Source organism: Bombina bombina, chromosome 7 (genome assembly GCF_027579735.1).
Source record: "Bombina bombina isolate aBomBom1 chromosome 7, aBomBom1.pri, whole genome shotgun sequence".
NCBI lineage: Eukaryota > Metazoa > Chordata > Amphibia > Anura > Bombinatoridae > Bombina > Bombina bombina.
The window spans coordinates 257,437,883-257,458,168 of NC_069505.1; the positions used below are offsets into that span (position 1 = coordinate 257,437,883).

Genomic DNA, 20,286 nt, shown 5'->3' on the forward strand with positions numbered 1-20,286 from the left:
TTTCACACACTCCCTCTCTGGCAGTAAACTCCTGCAACTGTTTTTGTGTGAATATGGCATCTCTGGGTTTTGCAGGTACCTCCCCCAATAAGGTTGGCATCTTATCCCTGAACAACACATCATCCCCTGTTACAGAGGTGCCTGTGAAACCTAGTGTCTTGCTACCTATGGTGTGCTCTCTAAGCATATTGTGTGCTGTCAGTTGCTGCTTAACTACCATAGGCTCTTGCCCTCCCACTGGAGTAGAATTCCTGTACTCCTGCACTCTGTTATGGTTGGTAGGGGGTTGACTAACTGCCCCCCTTCTCCTCACTGTGGGTTCTAACTGCTGGGGACACTGATGCTGCACATCTATCAGTGTATTTGCTGAATGGCACGGTGGGGCTGTGTAAATACACTTCTCTGTAATCCTCCCCCCTGTGCCTGCAGTCTGTGTCAGTCTCTGTCCCCTAGCCTGTGCAGTCTGTTTATAGGTCACAGCTGAGGTTACTGGGGTCTCTGTCACCCACAATCTTTCACACTCACTCTGGGGGTCCCTCAAAGAGTATCCTGTACCCTCCTCCCCCACACAGTCTGAAATCTGTGGCTTTGCTGCTTCTGTCCTAGAGTGGGCTAGTTTGCCCCCCTGCTCTCTCTCACAGTCAGTCTGCCACTTTGCATAATCACACAGAATCTGGTATCCTTTTGACACTGGTGCAGACAAGCACACATCTTCCTTCTGCCATTTATCCCAACTATTGTGTCTTTTCACAGGGTACAGAATTGTCCCTGGCAGAGACTGGCACACATCATCCAGCGGCCCAGTCACCCAGTCATTCTCTCCCCCGTCAATCTCACCTCCTTCTATAGAATACACTGATTCAATCACAGACAGACACGCACCCCTCATCTGCCTTCTCTCACAGACAAGCTCTTCCCGTACAGCTAAACTTGGTTCCGGCACAGACAGACCCACACAGTCTATCTGCCTTTCTCCCCCAACAGCTAACGGTAATTCTGCCGATACTGCTGGTTTAAATCTTCCAGCTCCTCCATAGTGGCAACTTTTAATCCTCTGACCCACTGTTTAAAGGCTGTCCTCAAGTTTCCAACAGCTGTAATATAGCTCTCTGACAAACCTTTCTGCAGAGAACGGAATTTCTTTCGGTAAACTTCAGGAGTAAGATTGTATCTCCTCTGCAGTGCAGCTTTAATGGAATCATAGTCCTGATCAAACTCTGGGGGTAGTTCAGCAAACGCCTCCAGTGCAGGACCTTTCAGGCCAGGGGTAAGGTACTTGGCCCACTGCTCCCTTGGCAACTGGAACTGTCTGCACACTTTCTCAAAGCTACGCAGGAATACATCCACATCTCCATCTTTCTCCAGGGTGGGAAAATTCTCTGCACGCACTCTGGGAGCAGGGGGGTCTCTAGGTTCACTAACAGGTGAGACCATCCCTCTCTCCAACCGTGCAAGCTGTAGCTGATACTCTCTCTCTCTGCCTGTCGTTCAGCAGCCTGTCTTTCAGCTGCCAGAGCCTCTCTCTCAGCTGCCAGAGACGCCTGTCTCTCAGCCACAACAGCTTGTCGTTCAGCAGCCTGTCTTTCATAAAACTTTGTAATCAGTTCCATGCGCAAACTTGCATCCACTGAGCCCATATGTTTAAGAACAGTTTGCAAATAACAGTCCAAGGGATCCCCAGATTCTGATGAATCGCTGCCCCCAGCTGCAGACATCTCTCCTGAGACCTCAACTGGTGTGATTTGGCTGTTATCATATTCAACAAGAGCTTGTATTAGTAAATCTTTGTTCTTTGAACGTGTTGGAATATCCCGCTCCTGGCATAGGAGTATAAGTGCCTCTTTAGATCGCTGCTCGTATGCCTCCATAGCAAAAATAAAATAGAAAAGAACAACAGAGAATAGGGAAGGGGACTGTTTGCAATGTGTCACTATATAATGCACTGAGTTTTAGCCTTTGGAAATTGTAAGAAACAATCTCTTTTAGTACCGGGATTTCCACACTAGCAAATCCACAAGCACTAAAATCTAATAATAAAAAAAATGATCTACACCGCTGCCCACCAATTTGTGACGAACCAAGGTTATCCAACCCTGCACCAGTCACTTATTTGGCACAGAAAGGGTTTTCAGCCCCCTTTTCTGTCACCTAAAGCTCAAATGCTGCCACCACTTAAAATTTATTAAAGGGAAAATCTTAAGGAAAACCCCAGACTTTACACATTAACTCTAGAAATACAATTTAGCAGAAAATGACCTAAAATTATACAGTTCTAATATTCCAGTCTCTTTCAGTAAAGTGGTTCAATTATTAGACAAAGGCCAAACTTAATAAAGGAATTATTTATTATGCCAAAATATTATGCACAATGCATTAATAATAAAAAGTTGTTACAAATAAAATTACACACGCAAACAGTGTTTTAAAATAAAAAGGAGAAAAACAGAATTGAATACTTTACTAGCTTCAAGATCTGCGCCAGGGGAATGGCAAGAAAATGATGGCTCCTTACTTCCGTACAGCAGCTCCCCTTGTAAGAATGACAATCTTATTGTTAAAAAATTGGCATCTTATCCCTGAACAACACATCATCCCCTGTTACAGAGGTGCCTGTGAAACCTAGTGTCTTGCTACCTATGGTGTGCTCTCTAAGCATATTGTGTGCTGTCAGTTGCTGCTTAACTACCATAGGCTCTTGCCCTCCCACTGGAGTAGAATTCCTGTACTCCTGCACTCTGTTATGGTTGGTAGGGGGTTGACTAACTGCCCCCCTTCTCCTCACTGTGGGTTCTAACTGCTGGGGACACTGATGCTGCACATCTATCAGTGTATTTGCTGAATGGCACGGTGGGGCTGTGTAAATACACTTCTCTGTAATCCTCCCCCCTGTGCCTGCAGTCTGTGTCAGTCTCTGTCCCCTAGCCTGTGCAGTCTGTTTATAGGTCACAGCTGAGGTTACTGGGGTCTCTGTCACCCACAATCTTTCACACTCACTCTGGGGGTCCCTCAAAGAGTATCCTGTACCCTCCTCCCCCACACAGTCTGAAATCTGTGGCTTTGCTGCTTCTGTCCTAGAGTGGGCTAGTTTGCCCCCCTATTGACAGCTTAAAGGGACACTCAATCAAAATTAAACTTTCATTATTCAAATAGAGCATGCAATTTTCAACAACTTTCCAATTTACTTCAATTAACAAAATGTGCACAGTCTTTTTATATTTAAACATTTTGAGTCACCAGCTCCTACTGAGCATGTGCAAGAATAAGTGTGTATGCATTTGTGAATGGCTGATGGCTGTCACAGGGTACGTGTATGCATTTGTGATTGGCTGATGGCTGTCACATGGCAAAGGGGGAGTGGAAAAAGACATAACTTTTAAAATTGTCAGAAAAAAATCTACTACTTATTTGAAGTTCAGACTAAGTGCTATTGCATTGTCTTGTTATCTTGCATTTGTTGATTATGCAAATCTACTGTGTTGACTGGTCCTTTAAGCCATAAACTTTATCCTGTGTATCTCTGTGACTAAGAGCTTCAGTGATTTTATGACTCAATGCATACACACTAGCATTTGGTGGCTAGTTAGAGGGTTCTGGCACTTCAAAGAAAATACAAACACAATTCTTCTTGAAAACAAATAACTGTTTTGAGTGCACGCTACACAAAGTTAACTCCTTAGGAGCTGAATCCTGAGATATTTGTGACAGACACTGAACCCAAATTTTTTCTTTCGTAATTTAGATAGAGCATGCAATTTTTAGAAACTTTCTAATTTACTCCTATTATCAATTTTTCTTCATTCTCTTGCTATCTTTATTTGAAAGAAAAGGCATCTAAGCTAAGGAGCCAGTCAATTTTTGGTTCAGACCCTGGACAGCACTTGTTTATTGGTTTATCCACCAATCAGCAAGAACAACCCAGGTTGTTCACCAAAAAAGGGCCAGCATCTAAAGTTACATTCTTGCTTTTCAAATAAATATACCAAGAGAATGAAGAAAATTTGATAATTGGAGTAAATTAGAAAGTTGCTTAAAATTGCATGCTCTATCTATCTGAATCACGACAGAAAAAATTGGGTTGTGTCCCTTTAATTCTATTGATATTCTATGTTGTAGAAACTGCAATGTGCTACTGGGAGCTAGCTGAATCCACTGGGTGAGCCAATAAGATGAGGCATATATGTTTAGGCACCAATCAGCAGCTCCTGAGTCTATGTAGGTTTTATTTTCAACAAAGGATATCAAGAGAACAAAACAAATTAGACGATAGAAGTAAATTGGAAAGTTGGTTAAAATCATATGTTCTATCGGAATCATGGGTTTCATGTCCAAAGTACAAAGTGGCTCAGGGTCACTGCAAAAAAAAAAAAATGTGATATCAAACAAACACATTCCCACAGCACTATGCAATCAGATCTGTGAGTTCCAATAAAGATGCTGAAAATTACATAGTGCTGTTGGTTTGTTGTATACCATAATACCTTCCACAAGCTCCCAATTCCAATGTTGGTTTATAAATAAAGTTTGGCTTGTTTGAAGCTTATTACTTAGGTTGAAAGGAATCTCTAAAGGAGCATTCTGATTACCTATATTAGGACAAAATGAAAACCTGTAATTGCCTATAATACAACTGCAGGAAGCGTGTGAATTGTAGGTGTTATTAATGTGTTTACTGATCAGTCTTTTCATTATACAGATCCAGTCGGAGACAGCCAGTGCTGAGAATCAGCTGATGGACGCTATGGATCGAGTGGGACTTTTAGATAAACAGATTGATGCTCTCAAAATGAAGCGGGCAAACAACAGCTTAGCAGCGACTCGTGCAGAGGAAACCGCTGTCACCGCACTAGATAAAGCCAATGACGCCAAGAAGGTGGGTCAGCCAGAGATGCCACAGATACTATAGAGCGCTACAGACAGTATTCTTGTCTTTGCAAAAACTGTAACGGTTGTTTGTGTTGTTATATAAGAATAGATGTATTTAGCTTATGGGACATGTCACTCCCCACCAATAGACTTGTGAGAGCTTCTATCCGCAGGAATAATTGTACAAAACTGTAACGGTTGTTTGTGTTGTTATATAAGAATAGATGTTTTTAGCTTATGGGACATGTCACTCCCCACCAATAGACTTGTGAGAGCCAGGGAGCTTCTATCCGCAGGAATAATTGTACAAAAACTGCTATTAGTTTCAAAATCTAATTATGTTTAATAGATTTTTTTTGATTATTTTTAAATGCTCTAATATGTTAGCGTATATTGTTATTGCTTGTACATAACTCTGTGTTTAACTCCAGCAAAATAGTTTAATACATAGTTAAAGTTGGTTCCAAAGCAACTACTGGGAGCTAGCTGAGCACACCAATCACCAGCTAGCTCTCAGCAGTGCATTGCTGCTCCTGGGCCTACCTAGGTATGATTTTCAACAAAGGATACCAAGAGAATGAAGTCAATTAGAAAAGTCTCTTAAAATAGCATTCTCTATCTGAACCATGAAAGTTTAATTTTTAATGTCATGTCCCTTTAGCAATAAAAAAAAGTCAGTGGGAGTTGTGCAGTTTGTGTATTAGTCTGTGGCACTGTACGTTTGCTATATACTACAGAGGTTTATACTTTGATAAATAGTATGAATATAACAGCACAACAAAAGCCCGAGGGGTAGATTTATCATAGTGCGAGCGGACATGATACGATGTATCGTATTATGTCCGCTGCACATCGATAAATGCCGACAGCATACACTGTCAGCATTTATCATTGCACCAGCAGTTCTTTCTTTTCAGTGCCTTTTTTTTCTAACACCCCACATCCCCTCACTTTAACCCCTTATAACTGTTTTGTGCAGTTATTTTTAATTTAAAAAAAGATGCTATTTTTTTTTATTAATAAATTAACTGTATGCTTTATTTTGGGGGAAACTGGGGGACATTTTTTTCATTAACCAGAGATCTCATGCACAGTACTACCGCTAGCTCGCAGTAGCATTAACCAGCCACTTGTAATGGCTGGTCATTTAACGTGCGCCCCGTAAACAGGCAAACTTATATTTATAGTTAGTGACAATATCACTCGTTTTCTTTTTAAGATGTTGGATGGGCAGCTCGGAGACAAATATAAAACTGTTCAGAACCTTGTCGATCGGAAAGCCAAGAACATTCAAGAAGCAAAACACAAAGCTGATCAGCTACGAGATGAGGCAAAGACGTTGTTAGAAAATGCTCAAGATAAACTAAAAAAGCTACAAGGTGCGTCAGTGGCTGCAGCTCATTAAAGTGTGATTGTAATGTATTGTTATAATGCTAATGACTGGGTCTCACATCAGTTAAGCCCCCGGACAAGACAGGACAGATAAATTAGTGCTTATCCCTGTGCATGCGCTGTGGCTTCTGTAGATGTGGGCGGTCAGAGGGGGACGCAAGGGGGCAAAGTACCCTCCACACCACCCTTTAATATATATTTATGTACACATAATTAATCCATTGTGAAGCATGCCGCATGCTCCTTATAATATCATGTAAAGGACTAGCAGTACTTTATCCTTTTTGACTGTTTGTTTGTTTTTTAAATATATTGTTTTAACTCTATGCAGCATATGCAATAAAGAAGCAAGAGATTAGTAGGTTTTAGTGAATCAGCGTTGTGGTCTAATAAAAGAACTGGAAAAGTAGAATGGCTGGAAAGATTTAAGGGAGCTATTAGAGAACCATACCCCATGTTTCTAAGGTAACAACACAGCACAATGTATTCACTACCTGATTGGTTGTTAAAAAAAGGATACGGTTATTGACAATGTACAAGAATATGACCACAATGGTTACAAGTTATGCTTACCTAATAACACATGACCCAGTTATTTCATACTTGCCAACCTGTTTGTTATATATAGAGAATATTGTAGCTTTGGTAGCCGACAACTAGTTATGAGAAAAATGTAGTGAATTTTGCACCAAAACAATTATCTAAATAATTGATGACCAATCGGAAACAAATTTAGCCTAGCCAATAAAATCCTCTCAACACATTTTCCAACAAGGTGCCAACAAATATGTCCCCAACAGTCTCAATTCTAATTCATTCTACACATTACAAAGCAATGTCAAGTGTTACTTTTGATGGCAAATAGTTGTAGATTTATTCCAAATATCAGATATTTGTTGGTACCTTAATGCAATCTCATTTCTGATGGAGCCTGAATGTCTTTGTACTTTACATTGTGCTTAATCTAGACTAGAATATGCTGAAATATATTTATTAAAATCTTTTTTAATAAGGATATAAAGGGACAGTTTACACCTTTGTCATCTTAAAGTCTTACCTTAGATAAAGCTGCAAATAGCTTCCTGTACCCTTTCTATATCATGCAGCAGGAATGGTAAAAACGTTATTTTAAAATTAATATTGTTTATGGCCACTTTGAAATTGCTGCCTAGCTCTGCCCACTGATGACATAATTATCTGGGATGCATATGGCACTAGTTGAATTCAACAGACTGTCAATGCTATTCAGCAAAGTGAATAGAGGCAGTCCAGATTGTGATGTCATCAGTGGGCGGAGCTTGGCAGCCATTTCAAACTGGCCAGGAACAATATTAATTTTAAAATAACTGTTTTACTGTTCCTGCTGCATAATATAGATAAGGTGCAGTAGGCTATTGCAGCTTAATCTAAAGTAAGACTTTAAGATGACCAAGGTGTAGACTGTCCCTTTAAGCAGGATTGCCTGCCTCTGATTTTCCTACTTGAGAATAAGTCATAATGAATGAGCTACTAAACAGCCCAAGAGGGAAATACAATCTGTAGCTGAAAAGGCTGATTCTAGACATCAGATCAGTGGGAAGTATAAGGAGCGCCTAAAATGAAAGGCCAGGTCCAGATATGGTGATAAAAGATCTAACAGTGATTATGCTAGAGATATTTAATAACACATATTATAAATACAACAAAGTACATGGATCTATAGTACTGATTAACAACAATAATAAGATAATACAATGACAGAATAATACAATGATGATATGGATATGATATGGATAAAAACAAACAATGTATAGCAATGAAAAAATGTGGTTAAGGTAAAAACAAATATAAATATAGACGAGATGTCCGTAATATGGCCCCTAGGGGTCGAGGGCACAAAGTGAAGAAAAAATAATAATATAGGTGATGATCAAAAATGTGTAAAAAAATGTGTCCAAAAAATGAGCAGAGGTGATGTAGTGTAGCAATACAATCAATAAAATCCAAAAAAACTGTGTGAAATATGTCTGTATGTCCAAAGTGAAAAATTTAACAAAATACTCCTAGTGGTCAAATTTCTTATAATCCAAAACAAATGATCCAACTGATCCAAATAAGTGTTAGTCCTCCAAGATGTGGAAAAGCAAAAACAATATTGTGAAAAACTCCAAAATAGGATAAAAGATTATTAAAAATACTCCAAAGTGATTGAGGATAAAAATAAAAATAAAAATAAGGCTAAAAAATAGAAGTCAATGTGCGAATAATAACCAATATGGGTAAAATCAATAATAAGCCAAAAACTCCATAACCTGTGAAGGAAAGAAAAGGTACAACATAGAGCAGTATTGTTTATAATAAACTCTAAGTAATAAGAATATAGCTCACCATATATGCCAACGCGTTTCGGCCCATCGGACATCTCGTCTATATTTATATTTGTTTTTACCTTAACCACATTTTTTCATTGCTATACATTGTTTGTTTTTATCCATATCATCACTGTATTATTCTGTCATTGTATTATCTTATTATTGTTTTTAATCAGTACTATGGATCCATGTACTTTGTTGTATTTATAATATGTGTTATTAAATATCTCTAGCATAATCACTGTTAGATCTTTTATCACCATATCTGGACCTGGCCTTTCATTTTAGGCGCTCCTTATACTTCCCACTGATCTGTTCTTATTTTATGGGTAACTAGAGACCCATTGGTTATAGGAGCTTAGGTCCTTTGAGTTAGCGCCGTCAGATAGACGTCTTTTGATTCTAGACATCACCCATCTCCCCAACACCCTGCAAATATCTGTATAATGAGACAATTAACCCCTTCCACTTGCCCAGCTAATACACTCATGCCCAGGATACATCACAGCCGAGGTTGTTGCTGGACAGCTAAGCTGCATTTTACACATGGCCAGAGAAGGAAACAATATGTCTGTGTGTTCTAAACCAGCGTTTATTTCTCACCTCTATACTTGTCCTGTTCCTACAGATCTGGAAGCAGCTTATGAACAAAATGAGATTCTTCTTCAGGAGAAGGCGAAACAGCTTGATGGGCTAGAAGACAAAATGAAGGGCATCTTGTATGATATTAACCAACAGATTCAGATTTATAACACCTGCCAATAGACACCAGCTTAAACTGTCCAATCACAAAATCCACTGAAGCAACCCTGTAACAAAATTCTGAAAAATCAAAGTGATCGCAGAAATGTTATTTAACATAAAATGCCTTGATGCTTCCGGGACGAATTTATAATAAAACTGCTCAACTTATCTGCCTTCGTCTTTTATAGTCATCTGGGTTTATATATTTACTATTCATTTAATGTGCCTTTTTTATATACCTGTGTTAAATAAAGCAAGTTTTCTGTGGGAGCTCTCACTATCAGCCAATGACTCAGAAGATTATGTTGCACACAAATATTCACTTCCTGTTAGATTCAAAGAACGATAACTTTTAAGTGAAAAATATATTTACATTTTAATTGCTGCTCTTTCATATACATGATAGAAAAACAACATCATTTATTTAAGAACTTACCTGATAAATTAATTTCTTTCGTATTGGCAAGAGTCCATGAGCTAGTGACGTATGGGATATACAATCCTACCAGGAGGGGCAAATTTCCCAAACCTCAAAATGCCTATAAATACACCCCTCACCACACCCACAATTCAGTTTAACGAATAGCCAAGTAGTGGGGTGATAAAGAAAGGAGTAAAAAGCATCAACAAAGGAATTTGGAAATAATTGTGCTTTATACAAAAAATCATAACCACCATAAAAAGGGTGGGCCTCATGGACTCTTGCCAATATGAAAGAAATGAATTTATCAGGTAAGTTCTTACATAAATTATGTTTTCTTTCATGTAATTGGCAAGAGTCCATGGGCTAGTGACATATGGGATAGCAATACCCAAGATGTGGGACTCCACGCAAGAGTCCCTAGAGAGGGAGGGATAAAAATAAAAACAGCCATTTTCCGCTGAAAAAAATAATCCACAACCCAAAAAAATAAGTTTATTCTCATAAATGAAAGAAAAAAACAAATCAAAAGCAGAAGAATCAAACTGAAACAGCTGCCTGAAGAACTTTTCTACCAAAAACTGCTTCTGAAGAAGCAAATACATCAAAACGGTAGAATTTAGTAAATGTATGCAAAGAGGACCAAGTTGCCGCTTTGCAAATCTGATTAACTGAAGCTTCATTCTTAAAGGCCCACGAAGTGGAGACTGATCTAGTAAAATGAGCTGTAACTCTCTGAGGCGGGGCCTGACCCGACTCCAAATAAGCTTGATGAATCAAAAGCTTTAACCAAGAAGCCAAGGAAATAGCAGAAGCTTTCTGACCTTTCCTAGGACCAGAAAATAAAACAAATAGACTGGAAGTCTTCCTGAAATCTTTAGTAGCTTCCACATAATATTTCAAAGCTCTTACCACATCCAAAGAATGTAAGGATCTTTCCAAAGAATTCTTAGGATTAGGACACAAGGAAGGGACAACAATTTCTCTACTAATGTTGTTAGAATTCACAACCTTAGGTAAAAATTGAAAAGAAGTCTGCAAAACTGCCTTATCCTGATGAAAAATCAGAAAAGGAGACTCACAAGAAAGAGCAGATAGCTCAGAAACTCTTCTAGCAGAAGACATAGCCAAAAGGAACAACACTTTCCAAGAAAGTAGTTTAATGTCCAAAGAATGCATAGGCTCAAATTGAGGAGCCTGTAAAGCCTTCAAAACCAAATCAAGACTCCAAGGAGGAGAAATTGATTTAATGACAGGCTTAATACGAACTAAAGCCTGTACAAAACAGTGAATATCAGGAAGTATAGCAATCTTTCTGTGAAATAAAACAGAAAGAGCAGAGATTTGTACCTTCAAGGAACTTGCAGACAAGCCCTTATCCAAACCGAAACTGTAAAATTCTAGGAATTCTAAAAGAATGCCAAGAGAATTTATGAGAACACCATGAAATGTAAGTCTTTCAAACTCTATAATAAATCATTCTAGAGACAGATTTACGAGCCTGTAACATAGTAATAATCATTGAGTCAGAGAAACCTCTATGACTTAGTACTAAGCGTTCAATTTCCATACCTTCAAATTAAATGATTTGAGATCCTGATGGAAAAACGGACCTTGAGACAGTAGGTCCGGCCTTAATGGAAGTGGCCAAGGCTGGCAACTGGACATCCGAACCAAATCCGCATACCAAAACCTGTGTGGCCATGCTGGAGCCACCAGCAACACAAACGATTGTTCCATGATAATTTTGGAGATAACTCTTGGAAGGAGAACTAGAGGCGGGAAAATGTAAGCAGGATGATAACACCAAGGAAGTGTCAGTGCATCCACTGCTTCCGCCTGAACATCCCTGGACCTGGACAGGTATCTGGGAGGTTTCTTGTTTAGATGAGAGGCCATGAGATCTATCTCTGGAAGACCTCACATCTGAACAATCTGAGAAAACACATCTGGATGGAGAGACCACCTGAGATAATCCGCCTCCCAATTGTCTACACCTGGGATATGCACCGCAGAGATTAGACAGGAGCTGGATTCCGCCCAAGCAAGTATCCGGGATACTTTTTTCATAGCTTGGGGACTGTGAGTCCCACCCTGATTATTGACATATGCCACTGTTGTGATATTGTCTGTCTGAAAACAAATGAACGGTTCTCTCTTTAACAGAGGCCAAAACTGAAGAGCCCTGAGAATTGCACGGAGTTTCTAAAATATTTATTGGTAATCTCGCCTCTTGAGATTTCCAAACCCCTTGTGCTGTCAGAGATCCCCAAACAGCTCCCCAACCTGAAAGACTCGCATCTGTTGAGATCACAGTCCAGGTTGGCCGAACAAAAGAAGCCCCTTGAACTAAACGATGGTGATCTATCCACCACGTCAGAGAGTCTCGAACATTGGGATTTAAGGATATTAATTGTGATATCTTTGGATAATCCCTGCACCATTGATTCAGCATACAAAGGGGATCGCGTCCGATGCTGCAGTCATGAGACCTAAAGCTTCCATGCACATAGCCACTGAAGGGAATGACCGAGACTGAAGGTGCCGGCAGGCTGCAACCAATTTTAAACGTCTCTTGTCTGTTAGAGACAGAGTCATGGACACTGAATCTATCTGGAAGCCTAAAAAGGTGACCCTTGTCTGAGGAATCAAAAATCTTTTTGGTAAATTGATCCTCCAACCATATTTCCAAAGAAACAACACTAGTTGATTCGTGTGAGATTCTGCAGAACGTAAAGACTGAGCTAGTACCAAGATATCATCCAAATAAGGAAACACTGCAATACCCTGTTCTCTGATTACAGAGAGTAGGGCACCTAGAACCTTTGAAAAGATTCTTGGAGCTGTTGCTAGGCCAAATGGAAGAGCAACAAATTGGTAATGCTTGTCTAGAAAAGAGAATCTCAGGAACATATAATGTTCTGGATGAATCGAAATATGAAGGTATGCATCCTGCAAGTCTATTGTGGACATGTAATGTCCTCGCTGAACAAAAGGCAGAATAGTCCTTATAGTCACCATCTTGAAAGTTGGTACTCTTACATAACGATTCAAAATTTTCAGATCCAGAACTGGTCTGAATACATTTTCCTTCTTTGGGACAATGAATAGATTTGAATAAAACCCCAAACCTTGTTCCTGAAAAGGAACTGGCATGATTACCCCTGAGGACTCCAGGTCTGAAACACACTTCAGGAAAGCCTGAGCTTTAACTGGATTTGCTGGGATACGTGAGAGAAAAAATCTTCCCTTGAGATATACCCTTGAGAGACAATGCTCTGAATCCATTGATTTTGGACAGAATTTATCCAAATATCCTTGAAAAACCTTAATCTGCCCCCTACCAGCTGCGCTGGAATGAGGGCCGCACCTTCATGCGGACTTAGGGGCTGACTTTGGTTTCTTAAATGGCTTGGATTTATTCCAATTTGAGGAAGGCTTCCAATTGGAAACAGATTCCTTGGGGCAAGGATTGAGTTTTTGTTCCTTATTTTGATGAAAGGAACGAAAACGGTTAGAAGCCTTAGATTTACCCTTAGGTTTTTTATCCTGAGGCAGAAAAACTCCCTTTCCCCCAGTAACAGTTGAAATAATAGAATTTAACTGAGAACCAAATAAATTATTACCTTGGAAAGAAAGAGATAGTAATCTAGATTTAGACGCCATATCAGCATTCCAAGATTTAAGCCACAACGCTCTTCTAGCTAATATAGCTAAAGACATGGATCTAGCATCAATTTTGATAAAAAAAATGGCATCACAAATAAAATGATTAGCATATTGCAGTAAGTGAATAATGCTAGATATGTCAGAATCCAATTCTTGTTTCGCTAAATTCTCCAACCAGAAAGTTGATGCAGCCGCAACATCAGCCAAAGAAATTGCAGGTCTGAGAATATAAATAGGCTTTCCTTAGATAAGATTCAAGCTTCCTATCTAAAAGATCCTTAAAGGAAGTACTATCTTCCATAAGAATAGTGGTACGTTTAGCAAGAGTAGAAATAGCCCCATCAACTTTGGGGATTTTTTCCCAAAACTCTATAGAATTTGCTGGTAAAGGATATAATTTTTTAAACCTTGAAGAAGAAATAAAAGAAGTACATGGCTTATTCCATTCCTTAGAAATCATATCAGAAATAGCCTCAGGAATAGGAAAAAACCCTGGAGAAACCACAGGAGGTTTAAAAACAGCATTTAAACATTTATTAGACTTAACGTCAAGAGGACTGGTTACCTCAATATCCAAAGTAATTAACACTTCTTTTAATAAAGAACGCATATACTCTATTTTAAATAAATAAGTAGATTTGTCAGTGTCAATGTCTGAGGAAGGATCTTCTGTATCAGATAGATCCTCATCAGAGGAGGATAAATTATTATGTTGTTGATCATTTGAAATTTCATCAACTGAATGAGAAGTTTTAAAAGACCTTTTACGTTTCTTAGACGGTGGAAATGCAGACAAAGCCTTCTGGATAGAATCAGAAACAAATTCTTTCAAATTCATAGGTATATCATGTACATTAGAAGTTGAAGGAACTGCAACTGGCAATGTACTATTACTGATGGACACACTATCTGCATGTAAAAGTTTATCATGACAACTATTACAAATGACATTCGGCGAAATAATTTCCACAATATTACAACAAATGTACTTGATGTACTGATGTCAGGCAGCAATGTTCCAGCAGAAACTTCTGAGGCAGGATCAGATTGAGACATCTTGCAAAATGTAAAAGAAAAAACAACATATAAAGCAAAATTATCAATTTCCTTATATGACAGTTTCAGGAATGGGAAAAAAATGCAAAAGCATAGCCCTCTGATAGAGAAAAAGGCAAGAGGCAAACATCAATGGGGTATTAAAATAATGAAAAAGTTTGACACACTCGCGTCACTAATGACGCAACCTTGTGTAAATGACGAAGTTGCGTCATAGACTTATTTTTCGCGCCAAAAAAATTATCGTGCGAAGAATGACGCAATAAAGTCTAGCATCTGGCGCACCCGCGGGCCTAATACCGCCCACAATTTGCAAGAAAGTAGTCAATTGAAAAAAAGACTAAACCCCAGGTAAGAAAAAAAATTCTTAAAAAATGTTTATTTTCCCCAAATATGAAACTGACAGTCTGTAGAAGGAAATACATGAACCTGACTCATGGCAAATATAAGTACAATACATATATTTAGAACTTTATATAAATGCATAAAGTGCCAAACCATAGCTGAGGTGTCTTAAGTAATAAAGAACATACTTACCAAAAGACACCTATCCACATATAGCAGATAGCCAAACCAGTACTGAAACAATTATCAGTAGAGGTAATGGTAAATTGAGAGTATATCGTCGATCTGAAAAGGGAGGTAGGAGATGAATCTCTACGACCGATAACAGAGAACCTATGAAATAGACCCCCGTTATGGAAATCATCGTATTCAATAAGTGATACTCCCTTCATGTCCCTCTGACATTCGCTGTACTCTGAGAGAAATCGGGCTTCAACAATGCTGAGAAGCGCATATCAACGTAGAAATCTTAGCACAAACTTACTTCACCACCTCCATAGGAGGCAACGTTTGTAAAACTGAATTGTGTGTGTGGTGAGGGGTGTATTTATAGGCATTTTGAGGTTTGGGAAACTTTGCCCCTCCTGGTAGGATTGTATATCCCATACGTCACTAGCTCATGGAGTCTTGCCAATTACATGAAAGAAATATCATGTTACGTTATGTGCTGTACAATATAAAATACATTTTGTAGCAATATTATACCCTAAGGTATTCAGTATCTGCAGATAACATGTATAAATGGCATTTATAATCCAGTTTAGCTGACAACTAGTTATGAGAAAAATGTAGTGAATTTCGCAACAAAACAATTCTTTAAATAACTGATGACTGATCAGAAACAAATTTAGCCAATGAAATCGGGAATCGGGAAATCACTGTTATAGCGATAAAAAACTATTATAGCTATAAAAAATACAGACACCTCCGTAGAAGTGAAATAAAAACAAGGTTTTCATTTTGCAACGCGTTTCTCTACCTAATACAGTGGTCGTTTCATCAGGCAAAAAGTAACAATAAAGTAACAAGATAAAAAGCAGCTTATTTAAGCCACCACATTGTATTTTATTGGTTGTCCAAGGTTTTCAAATTATCCAATGGTATGGATGGGGGTGTCTGTGCTACAAGCTAAAAATAAACAATAAACTTTGCTGCAGGAAACAGCACAATAAATATAGAAATTATATATAAAAAATATAAATTAATGTCATTAGTTATTGCTATAGTAATCGAAAAATTGCAGTAAATGCTGCAAAAACGTAATGTGTGTGAATGAACGCCGACAAAAAACAGCACTATGAGATTAAAAAACGGACATTTGAGGAACTGCAGGACAAAATGTGGAGATGCAATGTGTTACAAAAAACATTTAATTGGAGATAACAAAAGTAACTAATAATTTGAAAATAAAACAAAATAAATAATGTAATAAAACCATAATTTGAACAACATTCCTATGAGATGGTGACATGTCATAAAGAATATTCATGAACCACTGATTGCCCTCTAGATAACACATTCAATGTAAAATATTGAAGGACCTAAAAATATAGAAAATAGTTGGAAATAGATAAAAGTGACAACAATGCACAATGAGCTAGCCAGACAAAAGGGCCAGGAAAACCAAAATGTCTGAAATATATATTTACACTATTTGGTACATCAAAGGTACACTGTTAAAATAAGTGAAGAAACAAATAAAAAGAGCGTCTCTATAAAATCATCTGAGGGAAGATAACATTAAAAGGGTTAATTAAAAGCTGCCAGGTCTACGTTGGCATTGAGACCTATTTTGGTTTTCATGCCATGTCTGGCTAGCCCTATTTCCTACTATTTTCTATAATTTTAGGTCCTTCAGTATTTTACATTGAATGTTTTATCTAGGGGGCAATCATTGGTTCATGAATATTCTTTATGACATGTCACCATCTCATAGGAATGTTGTTCAAATGATCATTTTATAGCATTTTTTATTCTGTTTTATTTTCAAATTATTAGTTACTTTTGTTATCTACAATTAAATGGTTTTTTGTAACCCATTGCATCTCCACATTTTGTCCTGCAGTTTCTCAAATGTCAGTTTTTTAATCTCACAGTGCCGTTTTTTGTCGGCGTTCGTTCACACACATTATGTTTTTGCAGAATTTACTGCAATTTATTGATTACTATAGCAATAACTAATAAAATTAATTTATATTTTTTTATATATAATTTCTATATTTATTGCGCTGTTTTCTGCAGAGAATTTTATTGTTTATTTTTAGCTTGTAGCACAGACACCCCCATCCATACCATTGGATAATTTGAAAACCCTGGACAATCAATGAAATACAATGTGGCAGCTTAACCCTTTCCTGTCTGTGTTAAAGTGTCTACATCGGAACAACTGTTCCGATGTAGACAAATTGAAATCACGTGATTGTGTGCACGAGATTTCAATTATTGGATCGGGTCTGGGTGGCGTCCCTATAACCCTAGTAATGCCCTCCAGACCGCGATCAAATCCAGGAAGCACAGTAGGATTCAGGACAGCCGTTGGCTATGACGTTCTATTTCGTCATAATGGCTCTAAAGCCCAGTGTAATTATGACGGAATAGAACGACATAACGGCGTTAAAAGGTTGAATAAGCGGCATTTTATCTTGTTACTTTTTGCCTGATGAAACGACCACTGTATTAGGTCGAGAAACGCGTTGCAAACATTAAAACTTTGTTTTTATTTCACTTCTACGGAGGTGTCTGTATTTTTTGTCGCTATAACAGTGATTTCCCGATTCAGCGTTTTACTAATATCCCAATTGTTTGGCTACAACTGCTTGGATACAACCTCTCAATTTCTGCCTTGATACTGGGAAAGTATCCAGTAAGCTGACTGCTGTGTCAGCCTGCTCGTTTGCACCTGTCTTTACAAGTACCCTCACAAATTGTGAGTTTTATTTCACCATTTGCTTGACCGTATATCTCACGGATTTCCCTATGAGGCTCCCCTTTTCTCTTTGATCCAGATTCCCAAGGTGAATGGACATCGTTCCCTGAAGTGGAGCTGCCTCGCTTACATCCGACATCCATCGTTAATTATTTGGACTGTGGTTCCGATTCTATTTCAACATTGACTGTTTGGTTTGGTATATTTTGTTCTCCTTTTGAACACTTATTTCATGGTTTATTTGCTTGCCATTTTTGTAACAATACATTTTGTATTCACTAACTGTCAAATATCACATATAGTAGATAGTGCGCCACCTCCTCTAGGCGTCCTCTTTACCTTTGATGGCAAATAGTTGTAGACTTATTCCAAATATCAGATATTTGTTGGTACCTTAATGCAATCTCATTTCTGTGCTAATCCAACAACGCTGAGATCCACCTGCCTGCATCTCATCCGAGGCCACCCAGTGTGCTAACCACTGAGAGTGTTAGTCTGCCTGATAGCACCGGTCACAGAACGGTGCCGAGCTGTTCGGTAAGCCTTTTTAGAATTCCTTGCCTTTTGAATCTGTATCAACAGTATCACGCTATGTGGCGCCCTCTTTCTCACTCTTAATCTTCATTTCTGATTAGGCCTGAATGTCTTTGTATTTTACATTGTGCTTAATCTAGACTAGAATATGATGAAATATATTTATAAAAAAATGTAATAAGGATTTCAAGGGACAGTCTATACCTTGGTCATCTTAAAGTCTTACCTTAGATTAAGTTGCAAATAGCCCCCTGCACCCTTTCTATATCATGCAGCAGGAATGGTAAAAAGTTATTTTAAAATTAATATTGTTTATGACCACTTTGAAATGGCTGCCAAGCTCTTCCCACTGATGACATCATGATCTTTGCATCATATGGCATCCAATTACAAATGGCTCACTTGTTGAATTCAACAGACTGTCAATGCTATTCAGCAGAGTGCCTAAAGGGATACTAAAGCCAAATGTTTTCGTTCATGATTCAGATAGAGCATGTAATTTTAAGCAACTTTCTAATTTACCCCTATTATCAATTTGTCTTCGTTCTCTTGCTATCTTTATTTGAAAAAGCAGGAAATAAAAGGTTAGGAGCCGGCCCATTTTTTGTTCAGAACATGGGTAGCACTTGCTGATTGGTGGTTACATTTAGCCACCAATCACCGAGGTGCTGAAACAAAAATGGGCTGGCTCTTAAGCTTACATTCCTGCTTTTTCAAATAAAGATACCACAAGAACAAAGAAAATTTTATAATAGGAGTAAATTAGAAGTTGTTTAAAATTGCTGCTCTATCTGAATTATGAAAGAAAAATGTGGGTTTAGTGTCCCTTTAAACTATAGCACATAAAAGTTATTTATATAAAAAAAAAAAAATTAATCAGCTAACGTCATAATCCTGATGGTGTATTTTTTATGATTTGGAGAAAATATTCCACAGCTAGAGTTGCCACTCAGCCAGTATCTTACTGGCACTCTGTATTTTTAAAGTTAAGGTCAATGTATATAATAAAGAATAAATATAGACAGTGATGTTATGGTGAAACTACATCTTAGTAGGTAAGGAGTCTAAATGGAAAAAATAATTGTGTATGCTAAGTAGCACAGCCAGTAGCATGGTGACAGTTTAGCGTTTTTCTCTTGGTTTGGCTTCAGAATACTGAGGGGAAAACTATGTGCAGTAGCTAGTAATGAACAGACAGTGACAGTAATCTGGGGAAAGTGAAATTAGCCCAGGGCCTATCACTATAGACACGTTGCTGCAGTACATGTGTTATAGCTGCAAGATACGTGCCACATTCCAACCTAGAAGCTTTTGTTTAGTAAAAATATCATATGCACCTGGGTGGTTCCCGGCTTCATTTTGTAAGTGATTCCAATGTGAATATGTGCACAATATATCAGACCACCACGTGAAAACTGTAAGAAACAAGTGGTTCAGTGGATCTCCAGTGGTGGGTGCAGAGATGTTTGCAGATAAAAAAGATATTTGGTCAGTGGCAACAGTGGCACTGTACTGTTTTTTTTTTTGTTTTTGTTTTTTTTAACTTTATTTATAACATAGGAAAGATACAGAAAATCACAAGAACCAGATAAAATCTTATACAGCACATAATTATACAAAGTATATATAGGTACAGCAGATTACCAAGACAGAGTCCAAGACAAGAATATTTTTACGAAAATTCCGTTAATACATGCAAATCAACCAAATACGTTCCAGTGTCATATAAGTGTAAGTTTTTACTTTCCCATTTTTATTTTAAACTTTCTTCGTTCTATAGCAAATAAGAGCCTAAACTCAGTACACAAACAAGCACACGAGAAAAAAAAACAAAAAACAAAACAACAACAAAAAAGGAGAAAAAAAAAAAAAGCCCTCACGATCCGCCCCACCCGCCCACGTCCCTGTCATCCCCCCACCACTCACCCGCTGTCCTCCACCCAACTTAGGCCTCGCTTCCATTGAGTCGTAATTCAGTTTGCGTG

At 38.2% G+C, this 20,286-nt stretch overlaps 1 protein-coding gene across 1 annotated transcript in view; it reads left to right on the forward strand.

Moving 5' to 3' along the window:
• LAMB2 (laminin subunit beta 2) overlaps window positions 1-9,633 on the forward strand; it is a 177,081-nt gene extending 167,448 nt beyond the window's left edge. Inside the window, 3 exon segments of the mRNA XM_053720712.1 lie at window positions 4,694-4,870; window positions 6,083-6,242; window positions 9,235-9,633. Of these exon segments, the coding sequence (XP_053576687.1) occupies window positions 4,694-4,870; window positions 6,083-6,242; window positions 9,235-9,371 (474 nt within the window). The 3' untranslated portion in view covers window positions 9,372-9,633.
• The last annotated feature ends 10,653 nt before the right edge of the window (window positions 9,634-20,286 follow it).